The following is a 17,986-nucleotide window of genomic DNA, read 5'->3' as shown; positions in this document are numbered from 1 at the left end:
GGTTGAAGGTAAGAGAGAGCCGCTAAGGCTGCCAAACTTAAGGGTTCAAGATCCTGGAGAGAAAGACAGGAAAGTAAGTCCCACATTCTCTCCCATGTGGCCCTTTATGGCCTTTCTGAGTCCCCAGCAGCCTAACGATGAGGCCAAGCAGAAAGGAGCCCTGGCTCTGAACACAGTAGAAAAATCATCTGATTACCCTAGAATGTACAAACAAGAGAACAAAAGCCATCTCTAATCCCACCATCCATAGAGAACCAGTGCTGCCATTGTAATATATTTCCTTCTAGTCTTTGTACATATATATTCATACAACCTCGGAAATTTAACTTAGGCAAAACTAGAACTTGAAAACATTAAGTGACCATCCAAAAGTGCATAATCCCTATTAAGTATATTTTTAAATCCCTCTTCTTCCCTTTCCAGTCACCCTATCAAATATTAAAAAGAGAAAAATACAGATACAGTATTCCCTACAATTATTTTTATCGAGTGGTAAAATTACAGGTTAAATTTAAGTAGAGCAATTCAGACCATACTGTTAGTAACATCAGTGTTCTCCTCTTGCCCTCAAAACTTATTATCAGGACGAACTTACGTCGGTGCCTACCCAAGAGCAGCCAGGTAAGGTCAGCTTCTAGAATCAAACGTTTCTTGACTCAAACCCCATCTACTGTGTACACAACCTCAGAAGGATCGGGGCCTGGCCTCCTTCACTCTGAAATGAAGACGATAAAAGTGCTGCCATCAAACAAGTATTGTGAGGACCAAACGAGATAATTCACGAAAAGCCATAGCAAGGGCCGAGCACGTAAGAAATCTCAGTGAATGTCACCTGCTAACGGCTGCCTCCCCGACCACGGAGTGTGCTTCTTCATGACAGGCTTTGTTTACATCTAATTCATCTTTTTGCTCCTAGCGTGAAGCAGAGGAACTGGTACTAAAAAGGAAATCTATATATTTTTTCATTTTAAGTTTCTAAAGGGAATAAATGGTTGAAAGAAACACCTCATGAAGGTTTAACAAAATATCATCCATAATGAATATACGCATGTATATATATATGTAAATATAGTCTGTGCACTTATATGTGTGTATGTGAATACAGACACATATATGGACTGTTCACTTACAAAACAAGCTGAAAAGTTAAAACATTCCGAAATTTTTTTTTAATTTATTTCTTTATTTATCTATTTATTTATTTATTTTTGGCTGCGTTGGGTCTTCATTGCTGAGCGTGGGCTTTTCTCTAGTTGCAATGAGCAGGGGCTACTCTTCGCTGCGATGGTTTCTCTTGTTGCGGAGCATGGGCTCTAGGCACACAGGCTTCAGTAGGTGTGGCTCGTGGGCTTCAGTAGTTGTGGCATGTGGGCTCAGTAGTTGTGGCATGTGGGCTCAGTAGTTGTGGCTCGCGGGCTTAGTTGCTCTGCGGCATGTGGGATCTTCCAGGGCCAGGGTTCGAACCTGCGTCTCCTGCATTGGCAGGCGGATGCTTAACCACTGCACCACCAGGGAAGCCCAACGTTCTGAGATTTTTATTGAGAAGTTTTGCAGATTGTATCCTGGGGTCAGTACCACTCCAGTTTAAGTATTAAAACTAGTAGTGCTTTTCCTGTTTGTTTTGTCTCCCAATTCAGAGCACCAGGAAGATAGAAAGACCTTGAGTAAACTGATAACTTACTATTTCAAACAGGACCGCACAAGCCAGCACGGAAGTTAGCAGCACATACCTTATTTCCAAGGTATATGCTTTATTTTATACATAGAATCCTTCTGTACAAACAGAAACAGTTCCTGTCAGGGACCAATACCACACAGCCAGTGAGTGGCAAAGTAAACTCACTCAGAAAAAGCCAAATTCTTGCTTTTACACTGAAGAGTAACTACTCCATGGCCTGCTGGGTTCAACAAGGTATTGGTATTTCTGGCTTAACAATACCTGCAGGGAGTTACATGTTACAATTTTAGAAATAAGGTAATTAGTTGAGCAGCAAAATGAAATTATAGGTTAAGAAACAGATTTACTAAATAATTAATGAGTTGCTCTCTGGCTACTTGTATTCACATATCATATGTCTGTTTCTCACTAAGACAAACCTGACCACAGCTGTCCACAGTGGGAATCAACACGCTAGTCCACAGATATGTTATGCTTGGCCTATACCAAAAAAAACCTGACAGATTTCTAAAAACTGGAAAATGTCACAGAGAAATACAGACACCCAACTTCATCTGAAAACAACAAGAACAACAACAAAGAAGCATAAGATTCTAGAAACTGTAGGTCCATAGTCAGCAGAAACTGAGCAGTCCATGTATCTTTGGGTTCGCCACAGTCTCCACCACTTCCTACTGTCTCAGTTGCCCCTACATTTCAATTTCTGACATTGCCTCCTGGCCCCTGTAGGCGTCTAAGTTTGCAACTCTTGTTGCAAGTCTCAGGGCCATTCCCAGTCCTCAATGTTCACCTCTGTAGCAGCTTTTTTTATTTTGGACTCTCTTGGCCTTTGTTGACTGTGCAGAGGGCGGGGTGGGGTGGAGGGGGAATGGGGAACTCTCAAACTCCATCTGCACTGATTCGATGTCCATGAACTAAAACCAAAGAGCTTTTCACCTTGGACTGCAGCATATTTGCCACTGAGTATTTCTCTTCTCTGCTTTTTCTTCCTCTCATTTCCCTTTGCATCTGCATGCATTGTTCAAAGCCAAAACCTGAGTGCTACGTGAAAGAGAACAACTATCCACTCTCCCTCAAAATGGAACGGGGGGACGGGGTGTCACATTCTACTCTTCTACGAGAGTGAGGCCTGGAAATTCCACACAAAACCTAAACGGGTCCCTTCAGGCGGTGAAACATTCCCCTCATTCTGTTTTCCTGGGGCTGAACACTCATAGAGATACACAACAAAAGGGTCCCCTGGGCCTGGAGTGGCACAGCTGTCTAGGAGCCCATGGGGACAAAGGTTTTTAACTCTTCCCTGCCCACTCTGTGGGAAGGACACTTACAGACCTCAGTGCATTAATGCACCAACTTCAAATATGCAACAACTGTCCCTACTAGAAAAGTTCTCCTTCCTACCCAATCACTATGTATTAGCTGAAAACCAACTGCAGACAAGAATTATGGGGGATGGTCTGACATACATTATTTATTTTTCTAGGCTCCACACGAGTGGTATAGACTGGTGGTCCTCAAATTTCAGCCAGCGCTAGAATCACTGAGGGACCACAGCTTCCTGCCTCCCACCCCCAGAGTTTCTGATTCTGTGAGTCTGGGATGGGGCCTGAGAATGTACATGTCGAAGCTCTAATGTTGAAAAAGGAAGGTCCATGGATAAACAACAAGGTCCTACCGTATAGCACAAGGAACTCTATTCAATATCCTGCGATAAACCATAATGGAAAAGAATATGAAAAAGAATATATCAACATATATGTATAACTGAGTCCCTCTGCTGTACAGCAGAAATTAAACACGACATTGTAAATCAACTATACTTCAATAAAAGTTTTTACAAAACTGACAAATTAAAACAGGATCTAGGTTTTAAATGTGTATATTTGTTTAAAACAAAGTAGATTACGCTTTGCAAACACTAAAAAAAAAGAGGAAATTCAAGAACAACGGTGACAAGATGTTGAGCCATATATATGTGGCTGGGAAAGGGTTTCTTGAAAATCTCCATTTAAAAACATCAGGACTCAGGGACAATTGTCATAGGTTTACAGGTGCTCATTAAGTATCCCGATTACATGGCGCCAAATAAGAAGAACAAAGAGTTTCTCCACCTCCAAAAAGAGTCTTTCTTTACACACCAGTTTTAGATGAGATTCTTCAACTTGGCCTAGGGGTGCTTGTAACCAAACCACTTCATACCATCTGTCTTTAGATGTCTTACTCACAAGCAGTATTTGTGTTTTTTATTTAACACTTATTACCAACAATTTTAGGCTTTAGTGTAGACAGCCATCTTCATAAACGCTACTCACAGCTCTGTCATCTGCTCATGGCTAGTTTAAGACTCCAGTTGGAATCCATGTTAAGATGGTGCCTCGTGAAATCTGTTCCACTCTACACATTAAGCTAGTTTTCCTGTTTCAAAGGTCATATTCCAGGTAGACTTTTGACTTGATTCTCCCTAAGACACGGTAATATAAAATTACCCTGAGAACATGAAAATCTGTTCAGTTAACACAGGTTAAAGTTAGAAACACATAAACACACACACACACACACACACACACACACACACACACACACACTCATGTACACACACATCCACTCCTAAACCCAAAAGCACTGAATTTCCCTTCTGCTGCAAATCTCTGAAAATAGGAAATAGAGTGTTTCTTTTCACTAAAAGGTTTTCCTCAGGAAAGCATGATTCACATGACCATAGTCACTGCCTTTTCTGATTGATGACACGTAGGGGTTTCTCCTCTAAAAGTCTGAAAGATACTCTCCCTATAGGGGGCGACATGAGGTGTGTGTTGTAAAGTTTCTAGGTTATTCTAACATAAACCTACCAACCTTCGATTCTCTCCCACTCACTCCTACCCTGTTGATAAGTGATGCACTGAGTGTTTAAAAACAAAAAAGAATGTGTTCAACTCCTACCTGTTGAAATTTCTCAAAATACCATCTATTCAATCAAAAAATGGTGACTCTATTTTCCAAAGTAAAATTAGGACAGTCTATCAGCGGAGCAAAATATTTTAAATTAGATCTATTGACCAGTTCCTTTGACTCAACTAGTTTTCACTTTCATAAAAAAATTTTCTAATTTTGACAACTACTGATCTGCATTCTAAGGAACTGCTTTGCTCTAGTAAACACACTGCATCTGCCCTTCTGATCCCAGGTTAAAAACTGTTCCATCAGCCATCTGATGTCAAAGAAAACAAACTAGGCTAAGTCCACTTTCACAAAAACCCTATTCATAGATGAACAAACAGCTTCAGAAACCGTAGCTCCCTGCAAACTCTGCCAGAAGAGAACAGTGGCGCAAACAAAGCATGTGAACGCGGGAGGCTGTGCTCGCCTTTCGAACGACAAGAGAGTAATCGGGATGAGGGAAGGGCAGGGAGAGCTCTTAACCCTGGCAGAGAAAGACAAAAATGAATCTACACCCCAAGTTCAAATATAGTTTTTTTTTTTTTTGTGGTATGCGGGCCTCTCACTGTTGTGGCCTCTCCCGTTGCGGAGCACAGGCTCCGGACGCGCAGACTCAGCGGCCATGGCTCACGGGCCCAGCCGCTCCGCGGCATGTGGGATCTTCCCGGACCGGGGCACGAACCCGTGTCCCCTGCATCGGCAGGCGGACTCTCAACCACTGCGCCACCAGGGAAGCCCACAAATACAGTTTTTAAATTATCTGGATGTGAAGCTATCAGTGAACCAACTCTACCTAGAACTTGGCTTCACAAATGCTAGAACCACCAATACCTTCGTTCAAGACACCATCATCTCCAGAATACTGCAATGCATTCCATCTGGGCTCCCTAAACTCATTTGTGCCCCAATAACCCAAATCAGATCATGTCACTCCCCTGCTTTTCATGATTAGAAAATGTTGCAAATGCCTGTCCAAGACTTGTAAGACCCTCCATGATCTGACAGCTGTGTCTCTCACCCCACCCACCACAGCCCCACTGTCCTTGCTCATGACTCCACTGCGCTTCCTTTCCTCAAACACTCCAAGCTCATCTGCACCTCAGGGCCTTTGCACTAGCTGTGCCTTCTGCCTACAGTGCTCTTCCCCCTAATTTTCCAATGGCTGGTTCCTTCTTGTCATTCATACCCAGTGTCATCTTCTCAGAGAGGCTTCCCCAATGACCCCATCCAAAGAAGTCTCCCACCTGGCCACTCTCCTTCACCTCTCTGCTTTACTTTCTTCTTAGCACTTATCACTAGCGAATATTTTCTTGTTCATCTGCTTCGTTGTGGTGGTGGTTTTGGTATTGTTGTTTGTCATCCCCACATCTACCATATTAAAGGAGGGACCCAGCTGAAACCCTGCACCTAGAACACAGCTGGATTTCCAGCACCTGGAACAACACCTGGAACTTAGTAGGTCCTCAGTAATCACTTGTTGAATGAATGAAACTCTCTCATTACTACAGGGTGGAATTTGTCATCAAGGAAAGTGCTCCTCTGAAGCTGTCTGCAAGAGAACTACTACTAAACCTTTCCATGGCGTCACCTTCCTCCAGGACATCCGAGGTCCTCAAAGGAAGTGAGGGAAAAGTGTCCAAGGAAACAACGAGGAGAAGACAAAAAGTAGAGTTAATTTAACTCACCACCTATCCACCAATACAGAGAAGGATGGAATTGTCGTAAATTATTAGTAAACACGTGAAAGGTGACTATCAGACACAGCAGCATTAAATATTTAAGCAACAATAATCCAATTATACTACATATTAACTTGGAGTTATTATGAATTAATCAATAATGAGTTTGTCAACATTTATATGTCGTACATTATGCAAAATGCTTTCCCTACGTTACCTCTTTTAATTCTAACAAAAACAGAACAGTTATCAGTTAGTAACAGTTATCAGTTAGTAACAGTTAGTAACAGTTAGTAACAGTTATCAGTTAGTATCAGTTAGTAACAGTTATCAGTTAGTAACAGTAACAGTTAGTAACAGTTATCAGTTAGTAACAGTTAGTAACAGTTATCAGTCACATTTCACAAATGAGAAACCTAAGGCGGGCTTGGGGAAGTTAAGATACTTTACTAAGTTTTCAAATCGGTTAGTATCAAATACAAAATCTGTTGTAAAGCAACTACACCTCAATAAAAATTTTTTTAAAAAATACAGAATATGAATCCAGCTCTATTTTATTCCAAAGCCTGTGTGTTATTCGCCATGCCCAATCTCTCCCTCAGCAGTTAAAATGAAAATGCTGTGAAGAATCAAAGGCAAGCAGGAAATGAAGCCATAAAGATCATTTAAGAAAGTTAAATGGATGGATGGATGGGTGTGATTCCACCAAATAGAAATGTTAATTGTACCAGACGAAAAATCTGCCATATGACACTCAAGATAAAATAAAAATTAGATTAAGAGAGTCAAAAAGAGAAATGATTCATTACTGAGTAGCATTCTGAAACAATACAACAGAGTCAACAAACTACAATAAAAATAAATAACTGGCAAGAAGTGTCTCAAATGCTAAAAGGTCAGCTTCAGAATACGTAGGGCCCTGCTTAAGCTATGTAATTTAAAAAAAAGAAAGAAAAGAAAAGAAAAAGAAAGAGAAAGAAAAGGAATGCAGCCCATGAGTGTAAGCCCTGAAGGGATAATCAGGAAACACAAAAGTCAAAAGTTCTTTGAAGTTGCCCCTCCCAACACTTGATGAAGAGAGAACGAAAAGCACCACCTTGACCAGAGGAGGAACCAGGGGCTGCACAGAACAAGAGGACAGAAGCCTGTGGAGTCAGGTCCCAACTCCTGGCCTTCTGACCTTGGACAACTCACTTCATGTCCGAAAGCCTCTATCCTCACTGGGCCTTCACTGTGCTCCTCTCGGGCTTGTGAAAATATCAAATGAGAACAAATATGGAAGAGCCTGCGTAAATAAAACTTGCTTTAAAGCCTAGCTAATGGCTATACCAGTGGTGAAAACACCAGAAACCTCACAAAATGAGAGCAAAGAGGGAAAAGGAGGTGAGAACATGGATGTCCCAGAGCTAGAACACAACAGGCTAGGAATGAACAAACATCGAGGCAGTGACACAGAAACAGCAGGACAGAGAACTGAGGTGCCCGCAGCTCTCCACAATGATGTGGACGCAAAAGGGAAGCGTGCAGGTGAGGCCTGAACAAGGACAGGTCACCTCCCAATCTCCACCGACACAGAACTCAGACACCCGGCCTCGGCACAGCATGTACTTCCAAATTTTGAGAACTGCCCTGAATGACGTTCAGCGTCACTTTCCAGCAACAATGAAATCTCCCCCCAAAATCATCTAAGTTTGATAAACCCGGTGCAATCACAGACTACAGGACCATGTGGCTGGCCAAAAGCCCAGCTCATCCTCCAAAGTCCACCTCAGGATCCTGAGAACACACTTCAACCACACAAGCCCACTGACCACCCCATGACTCCCTTCTTCCTACTTGGCTTAAAAAAAAAAAAAAAAAGGATTGTTATGAGAACTCTTCAAATCCCAAGAAATATGGAAGACAGCTCAAGGGAAATGTCTCATTTAGTTTACAGAGAATCCCCTGATGTTGTCGCTAGGTGGTGCTTATAAATATATAAATATAAGCACACACCCTAAGATTGCTTTTCTGTTTTAATTAGTGGCCAAGTCAAGTGTCGTCACCAGGGAACTTAAATGAAATAGGTGGAGCCCATGTCAGATCAGACAGCAGGACCTACCAGTGAAGTGCGAAAACACATTTGCAGTGGCGGCTAGGGCAGAGCTTCTCAAGCTGCAATGTGCACATGGATCACCAGGGGATCTTGTTCGAATGCAGAGTTAGCAGGCTTGTGCTTCTGCATCTCCAACAAGCTCCCGGGAGATGCAGGTACCACTAGCCACGGACCAGGTGCCACAGAGCAGTCAACAGTCCAAAGCAAGAGCCAGTCCTAACGCCATGCTCACTGGAAGTCCAGTGACTATAAGAAAAAAGTTGAGAAAATACGGTTTGATCTCACTTACCCCAAGAGGGCTCATGATATTGGCAAGAGGCATCTACCACGCAGCTCACCAAGAACCTTCCCCTGATTAGTGATGTTGAGCATCCTTTCATATACTTGTTGGGCATCGGTATGTCTCGTCACTTTTTATTATTTCTGCTTCTTAGTATTTTTTTTTTTTTTTTTTTTTTTTTGTGGTACGCAGGCCTCTCACTGTTGTGGCCTCTCACGTTGCGGAGCACAGGCTCCGGACGCACAGACTCAGCGGCCATGGCTCACGGGCCCAGCCACTCCATGGCATGTGGGATCTTCCCGGATCAGGGCACGAACCCGTGTCCCCTGCATCAGCAGGCGGACTCTCAACCACTGCACCACCAGGGAAGCCCTGCTTCTTAGTATTTTTAAAAGAAATTTGCCTAAGAGGAATTAACAGAGTCCTTCATATACTTGTTCTAATATTTTTAAGTTTGCTCTTCATAATTAAGCTTTAGATACACCTAGAATTTACTTTGCACAGAGGATGCAATAGTATTGTTGTGAGTATAATATGTAAAGAATTTAATAAAATATCAACATAGAAAAAGCAAAAAACCAAAACCAAAAACAAGAACCTTCCTGACCAGCTGCAAGTCCCACCCCGGGTCCTCTGAGTGGTTGGCGAATGGCAGGGAAATCTCCACGGCACTGACTGGTGTCCCTGAATGGTAAGAATCAACCTTATGACAGACCACGCGGCTCAGAGAGAATAATTTATGTCCTGGAGCTATAGGATAAAAGAGGAGAAGAAGCAATAAAAACAAGTAGTAATTTATTGAGAGCTTACATAAGATCACACAGGCAGAGGTGGTACCGGGATACAAAGCCAGAGACTGATTCCAGAGCCCACACTCTCACCTTTAAGTTCCAATGCCTGGTACAAGCCACGGGAGCAATGAAGTGATGGAGGAGAGGAGAGCATTTAAGAGCACCACCGCCTATCAGCGCGAGACCAGAGACTCCCTGTCTCTGCTTTAGTTTCTTCGCCTTTAACAAGGGCTAATAATCATTCGCACACCTCACCCGGGTTTTCTGAGGAGTAAATGAGGGAGTCTAAATAAAGCGCTTAGCCCAGTATCTGATACATAATAAATACCTCAGTGAATGTTCTTCTATTATTATGATTAAGAAAACTCTGTGGCTGGAGTCCAGGAGATAGAACTGGCAAGAAATTGGAATGAAGAAAAGAGTTCTTGACCTATAGCCAAATGGTGGACCTACAACTGCCAAAAGAAACGACCTCCCTTTTTCAGCAACCCTAGTGGCTAAAGGAAGAAGGACAACCTAACTGGAATCAGAATGACAAAAAGAACTGGCCTTTGACCAGCCACGAACAAGATGTCTACAGTTAACGTGAGAACTCCAGCTCCTCTGTGACCAGATAGTGAGACACTTTAAAACTGCTGACCTGCCACATGTTACAGACACATCAGGAGAAAAGCAGTGCCCAAGGCCAGATATAGAGAATGAGTAGATGTCCCGAGCACACGCTCAGACCTCAAACAAGAAAGCTCCCTTTCCTCTTGGTTGGTGATGGGGAAACATTAACCACACTGGCAGCACCAGAAGGTGGCCAGAGATACTTCTGTTCTGGGACTAAAGCTGGTGTTATAGATGTGCTCCCCCAAAAACAAACACACTTATTTCGAGACTGTCCGTCACAGACCGATCAATGACCAAGGGCTGGACGGATGGGGCTGCAGGGACAAACCAGTAACCGTTCCTCCTTGCTGAAGACACTCCCCCAATGGCCTGAAAGCAGAAACACAACTTGGGACGCGGCATTTTACGATGCAACTTCTAATATTTAAATCAAGCTTAGAATGATTTGGCTTTAAGCCAGACTCTTTCCAACTTTTCCCATTATTACAAGGAACTCGAGATGTGAATTTTTTAATTTAATTCTTTACCATAAAGTTGCAATTAACTGTTGTCAATGAAACATCTTTGTAAATGAAATGAGCATATTAAATATAACAAGAAAAAAAAATCAGGCCTAGAGACGAAGACCTCATAATCAGCTTAAGGTTCTGACCTAAGAAAAAGTAACAGGGATGAAAATACAACACTATTTCTAAAATAAGGCAGACCCATGGGCTTGAGGGAAGTGGGAAATTGTGACATGTGTCCTACTTTGAGAGCTGATCTATGAGTATCAGGACACGTAAATTACCGTATGTCAGACACTACTGGCTGCCTACCAATATCTATTCTCCCCCTCTTCCTTACTGAATAAACTCGAAATTTTTTTCAAGGCCACAGTGTACGAAACTTTAAAAAAAAAACTACAGTGACCAGCTTCCCTTGTAGCATGAGGTAATCACATGACAGTTGTAGCAACTACGATATAAGCCAAGGCATTTGATGGAACCTCTAGGAGAGCTCTTTGAAGGGGATGACTTGGCTACCACCAGTGTTTTGTCTCCTCTGGGTCTCCTTTCTCCAGCCTGGAACAAGAATATGATCCTGCTGGTGGAGCACCCATCCTGCACTGAGGCGTTTGGTATAACGGGTTCAGTCCCCTGCTCAGAATGACTGAACACGATGACAGAAGGAGCCTGGAGTCCTGATGGCGCCACGGAAACCCCACACGATCCTGAATTCCCTATTTCCAGGTTTCTTTTCCAAGGAAAAATCAAAACTCTCATTTGGAGAGTCCACCAAAAACTGGGTTTTCTGTTTTATGCAGCTGACCCTATTCTTGCCTGATACAAGTTCATCTGCTTTGCAAAAGCCTTCACCAAATCATTTGGAAGGCAAGGTGTCATCAAACTATGAATTAATTTGATTAACAAATAACTTTCCTGACATATACGGAATAGGGAGAATAAGACACACATATAGCGAAGGACTCTCCTCCACTAACACATGATCTATAAGTCATCACAGTGATCCTGATGGTCTATTCATCAATGTGGTGAAGGTGCTGAGCGTCCTCTGGGGGTGACCCTGGGAAGAACCTCCCAAGAAGACGGAAGGAAATGAAGCCAAACTGTCTGGGGTCAAACGGTGCTCTGTCACTTCGTGGCTGTGTGACGCTGGTCAGAGTACTTAACCTTCCTGTGCCTCGGGGTGCTCAAGTGCAAAGTGGGAATGATAGCTCCTACCTCAAAGCGTGTTTACGCCTTGAAATGAGCTAATGCTTAGCTCATTGAAATGTACAATGCTTAGACCTGCGCTAACACGCACTGAGGATCTACTAATATTATAACACTGGTGTTGACAGAGCTAGTGATTAATACAAATAAAAATTATAATAATAATAAAATACTACTACTAATAAAAGCCAGATGAATTACTTCATTCTGTAGACAGCAACCTTTTTCCTAATATATGCCTCTGCCTAACAACATCAACATGAGAGCAAGTTGGAAATTGTGGCCGGATTTAGACAGTTTTAAGTCTAAGGCTTCCTACAGTGGTCACGATCACCACTGCCACACTCACGCGATGCCAAGAGTGGCAATCTACAAGAAGAGCTACTTATCAGTAGGATGTATTTATAAAATGGGGGTTGGGCAGGGAGGTTAGCAAAGACAGCTAAAAATAGTTCTATCAGCAAACAAGTTTGCATAAGCCAATAGTTCATGAAAAAGTCAATATTTTCACAGCATGACTATGAGAAATATTCAAGTAATGTGTTACCCAATTTGGGAGAATGTAGCCTCTCGTCTAAGAGTTCACCACACACTTCCTCCTTTTATCTTCTCTAGATTCTAACACAAAAAGTATCCAGGTCATTCTATGAGGCTGTACTTAAGGGTCCAAAAGGGCACATGAATTTTGTATAAAGTTGCCACGTACTACCCACATGTATTTAACCTAATCAGTATCCAATGCTCCAGACACCAAGATACTGAACCACCCATAATTCCTCTTTCAGGTCAGTAGAAAACTTTCCCTGGGTGAAAGTAATCTCAACTAAGTCACAATGTCAAGGCACGGGATACCAAAAACAGTTTAATCTGCTCTGACTTAAATGCTAAACAAACATAACAGGATGTGAATTTATGCTTCTCTTCTCCCAATCCCAAGAGGGACCAAAAAAAAAATACACAAATCTTGAGGGTGTGAAGATCTCACTCCATAATCTCCCTGTTTGCCTGTTACCGGCTTTCTGGTTGTACCTTATCAACTAGGCTGGCAGCAGCTCAGAAAAGCCAAAGAGTGATAAATTGTAACCCTTTCTTTTACTCAGGAGCAGTACTGTCCAGTACAAATATAATGTGAGCTGCAAAAGTCAGCCGCCTGTGTAATTTTAAAATTTTTTGGAGCCACCTTTCAGAAGGTAAAAATAAATAGGTGAAGTTAATTTTAGTAATAAACTTTATTTAACCCAATATATTAAAATATTATCATTTCAACATGTAATAAGTATAAAAATCTAGCAATGAGATAGTTTATATGCTGTTTTTCACATGAGTGTGTATTTTACACTTACAGCACATGGCAATTTGGACCAGCCATATTTCAAGGGCCCAAGAGCCACTTGTGGTCTGGTTACCATTTTGGACAAAGCAGCTCTTGAGGTCAAAAACCGCTGAAGTCATCAGTTTCTTAGTTTGCTTCTATGATGGATACACTGGTAAAACAGATCAACCAACTCAGACTGGGCAAGTCGCTAGACAGGGGACCTAGTAGTATCTTGAATGGGGGAACACACCCCATTTCAAAATAGGATCTGGGTCTTCATAGCTTTTTTAAGTTTATGTTTCGTATCAAGCTGTGACATTGCTGTTTACACATTACTCAGTGTACAAGTACTTGGTGTTTTCATGTTTGTTTTAAATAAGAGCCCAGGAAATTTTGGTCCCTGGGCAAACCTCTTCTCAGGAGCGATGTACCCTGTCCCTTCTCCCAAAGGAGCAGGAAATGGTCAGACATGCCCCGCTGACAGGTGCCATGCCTCCCATACATCTGGGACATCCCATTCCACGTGGTCTGTGTGTACTACGCAGGCATGAGAAATGAGATGCAGAGATGACCAGTGTTTGTGATGCCGCAGCCATGGGTAAGACAGTTAGAAAGACAACCTGATCTTACCAGTGTTACCTACCTCTCAGGCTTACTGAAGACCAAGGGCAATAACAGAGAGAGAGCTCTTAGCAAACCGTAAAGCGCTATACAATTCTAGTTATTATTATTGAGAAAGGACACCATTCCTCTCACCTGGAAGAGCAGATAGAAGAAAGTAAAAAAAAAAAAAAAATAGTAACTTGAAACAGAGAGATGCTGAGCTGGGAGGGGGGTGAGGAACCCCTTAAAACACTAGCTGTTCTTGGAGGGCTTGTGCTCTTGGAAGGGTTCAAAGAGGCTTGAGGAACCTCCGTCACTTCTCCCTCGAAATCTTGGCAGGTACTTAAAAGTAACCGTGACAGCTCAGGGTCCAAGCTTCCACCCACCCCTGCTCCAGCACCCGCTGCCTGTCCAACCAACCCCCTGCTTTTCCTCATTCCAAATGACGGCATAACTCAGGGGAAAGGTTCCAAACAGTTAGACTTCTTCTTTCCCGGGTTTAAATATGGCCTAAAAATGCGGCGCCACCGGGGGTACTGGCGCCTTCCCGGAGCGAAAGTCGCCGAGTCCCGGGGAGTCTGGCTCAAGGCTCGTCGCCGGCGCGAATGCCTCAGTGTTGGTTCTTGCGCTGCCCTCTCTCCCTCTCCGACAAAAACAGGCTCGCCGAGCCGCCGGGGTCTCCCTTTACCTGTCCAACCGCCTCGTCACGCCTGCGAACTGCTCTGGGCAGGCGGCGTTGACGACGTCCGAGGGGAGTCACCCACACAAAGGCGCCTTGTGCCTCTGCGCTCCGGGACAGGCAGCCGGGGCGCCGGGAAGGGCAGGGAGGGCGCCCCGCGTCCGAGATCCGCACCCCCGGCCCCCATCCTCCATCAGATGCCACCCCTACTCCGCCTCAGGTTTAAAGACGGGCCTCTCCTCGTCTTGCCACCACCACTCGCACCCCCGAAAGCAGGCACAAGAGCTAGGGGCGCACAAGCCACTGGGATGAAGTTTGCATTGTCACCGCGCTGCGCTCTCAACGCTTCTCGCCTGCAGGAAGGGCTGAGCACCCCCTACCCCAGCTCCCCGCCAGCCGATGCCCGGGGTCGGAGACGCCGGGCCCCCCCAGGCTCGCTCACCTCTAGTCCAGTCCACCACTTGTTTGGGGCTCCACTTGGTCACGGGCTCCATGGTGGATGACTGGGCACCCAGCGGGGCTGGAGTCGGCGGTAAAGTCCTGCTGCCCGCGCCCGTTGCCCCTTCCCGGGAGGGCGCGCCCCGCGGCTGGTCTCCGCGCCCGAGCGCCCCGTCAAAGCTGCATGACTGCCGCGGTCAGCGGGACATCCCAGCGCGGCTCAGCCCGGGCGGCGCGGCCCCTCCTCCAGCTGCCACCGTCCAGCTGCAGCTCCTCCTCCCGCGGCCGCCGCGGCCGGGACCCCGGGCACAGCTGCTGCTCCTGGGCGACGGCAGCTGCCGAGCCTCGGGGCCGTGAACCCAGATCCCCCGGCCTCGGCTCCGAGCGGGACTCTCCCGGCCCTGCTGCTCCCCGCCGCCCCTCTGCGCCTCCGGCCGGGCCCGCTGCCTCCGGTTCTCGGGCCGCGCGCTCCGCTCCCCCTCCAGCTCCTCCTCTGGGCTGCGAGCTCTCCCGGGTCCCCGCTCCTCGCGCTCCGGCGTCCGGAGTCTTCCCGCCCGCAGGTCCCACCTCCTGCGCCTCCCTAGCCGGCTGCACCGGGGCGGGGAGGAACGCAGGGCGAGCGCGCTCGGGTTACAAAGTTCCAGCTCCAGGCTGCGCGCTCGGAATAAAAGAAGGGGCGGGGCCGGACACCCAGCGAAACTCGTGGGAGGGGGCGGGGCCGCCCAGCCAGCCGACTCCGGTTACTTTCCCTCTCTCAGCGGGTCTCCGCACACTCGGAGTGGCCCGGGCCGGACTTTCTTTCTCAGGGGGCGGGTTGTAGATACGCGTGCATCCTGCAGAGCCCGTCGGCTTTGGTGAGGCCCGGGTCCTATTGGTAGCTGTACAGGCTGGCTGTGTGCAACAGTGCACTAAAGAGAGTAATAATAAAATCAAAACTAAAGTGAGACCTGCACGTTCTGTTCGTTTTAAGTGCTGTGGGTCAATACTGCTATGCGATTAAGCCCTCCTGCTTTTAAATTGCTTAAGGGAAAATTATTTTATTTTATTTATATTTTGGATGACATTGTGACAATCTAATTCACTTCTTTTTAAATTTATTTTACTGAAGTATAGTTGATTTACCATGTGTTAACTTCTGCTGTATAGCAAAGTGATTCAGTTATACATATACATTCGTTTTCATATCCTTTCCTATTACGGTTTATCACAGGACACTGAATACAATTCCCTGTGCTATACAGTAGGACCTTGTTTATCCATTCTCTATACAACAGTTTGCATCTGCTAATCCCAAACTCCCAATCCATCCCTCTCCCACCTCCCCTCCCCCTTGGCGACCCGTTCTCTATGTCTGTAACTCATTTCTCTTTTAATGCTACTGCGATATTTCAACTTCGCAACTAAGATGAATCATAATAAACTGGTAGCTTTTAGCGTTCTATATTGCCATACTGTAATATTCATATTTGCAAAGTGAGCTAATGCTCATTTGAATTAGTCATCAATCGTGAAGGGAAAGTTGTTAGCCAGCTCCAAAAATAAAAGATACTGTGTGCAGTTTCAGCGACTGACAGAAGGGCCCTTTTACTTTCAGGGGCTCAATCTGGGGCCAGAGTTAACCCCGAACTGAGGGAAAATCCTAAATTTGAAAACCTACCTCTCCTCCTTCAAGCCTCACTTCACCCCCTCCTCTTCAGCCCCAGTGAGCTCTACCTCCCACTCACAGATGCTCTGGGACTTAGTGATTCTCACCTTCCATTGCGTTATTTATTTACATCTTCCCCTTGGAGACTGTTAACCCCTGGGAGGCAGAACTTACCTGATATTATGTAGAGCTTTTTCTCCTCTCCCTCTTCCTACCACCTAGCTGGTGCCACCTAGCAGGGAGTCAAAGGTGCGGTTGGTATTTATTCTTTCATTTAACATATATCTGGATGCCTCCTGTGTGCCAGCCACTTCATTCATGAAATATCTGTTGAATTAGTATGATATGGACTATTTATACAGGTCAACTTGGATGCACCTGTTGGAAGCATGGCTAGCAGAAGGCCTAAGCCTCTGTTGCATAGTGTGATGATCTGGAGTACCCAAGAAGAAGAAACCTACTTTAAAAAGTGAAACATCGGACTCACCTTCCATGCAACTCATCTACAGCAGAGGAGCCACAACAACACAAAGACATGCAGTTATCAAATCCAATAATTTTTTTGCTGTCGTTTTTTGAGCAAGAGTTGCTGGTTGACCAGGAAACTTGGTAAAGGCAGTGACAAAATTCCAGATGGCGTAGTTGTCCTTCAAAAAAGAAATGACTTTTAAAACTTAATAACATCGATTGTTAACCATCTTTTCTTTATGGCAGCAAGTAGGGAGCATCTTAACATCTGTCATTGGATTCACTGGAAAATGTAACCCATCTTACCCACACCGTTAGTTACAGCAATCACTGTATTTTGTATCATCTTTAATGATGATTAGTGTGACCACATAATTTATCTCCAAACCAAGATATTCCTGAATCTGAAAGGGGATTTATCAATACATACACTGGAATAACATGAATAGATTGAGCCATATGGTCCCTGTAACTATGAAGAAAAAGTCAACTGTTAATGATTTTCCACAGAATTTTACTTGATATTTTCATGATGTTTTCAAATTCATTTGCATTCATCATTACCAGAGAGTTAAAAGCTAAAATTCTGAGAGTCAAACAAGAGTTTGCAAAAGTTAACTGCACTAAGTCAACACACTATCTGTATGTTGATGACAAATACATCATTGCTGAAGGGGAAGGCCATGCTAAGATCTCCAACCCAGAAGACCAATTAACTATCTAAATGAATTAGCATTCTGTTTACACGTTGTCTTGAAGGCTAATTACTACCTAAATAAGGCCTTCTACCTTAATTACAGCTGTTAGCGCGTGAAAGTTTGAGGGAGGCCTTCTGGTCTGAAATGCAAACTTGAAGACATCCAATGTCACTAATGGCAGATAATAAAGGCAGAATCTTAGGTAAATAGCTTTGGAAATGAAAGTGGATACAAAATGATCATTGATGAATGTGCTTATTTTTCTTCTCTGCTAGCTATAATCTTTGCCATCCTATTACATTGTATATGCATGCACATTACCAAATGACAGCCAGGCCATCTTTCCGAGA

General features: G+C 44.4%; 1 protein-coding gene across 5 annotated transcripts in view; it reads right to left on the bottom strand.

Moving 5' to 3' along the window:
• The window catches only part of CNKSR3 (CNKSR family member 3), a 101,315-nt gene extending 85,882 nt beyond the window's left edge, over positions 1-15,433 (bottom strand). For 4 of the 5 annotated variants that reach the window (XM_060167260.1, XM_060167261.1, XM_060167258.1 and 1 more), the window contains exon 1: positions 14,830-15,432. Coding sequence is in view for 2 of the 5 variants with exons in the window: in XM_060167257.1 (XP_060023240.1) it covers positions 14,830-14,881 (52 nt within the window). In the remaining 3 variants the exon portion in view is untranslated. Of the gene's footprint in view, positions 1-14,829 lie in introns of all 5 variants that reach the window. The other variant, XM_060167256.1, reaches the window with a different exon arrangement.
• Between the last annotated feature and the right edge of the window lie 2,553 nt (positions 15,434-17,986).

Source organism: Lagenorhynchus albirostris, chromosome 12 (assembly GCF_949774975.1).
Source record: "Lagenorhynchus albirostris chromosome 12, mLagAlb1.1, whole genome shotgun sequence".
NCBI classification, from domain to species: domain Eukaryota; kingdom Metazoa; phylum Chordata; class Mammalia; order Artiodactyla; family Delphinidae; genus Lagenorhynchus; species Lagenorhynchus albirostris.
The sequence above is the reverse complement of the archived record's forward strand: the minus strand, read 5'-3'. Positions and strand labels throughout refer to the sequence as shown.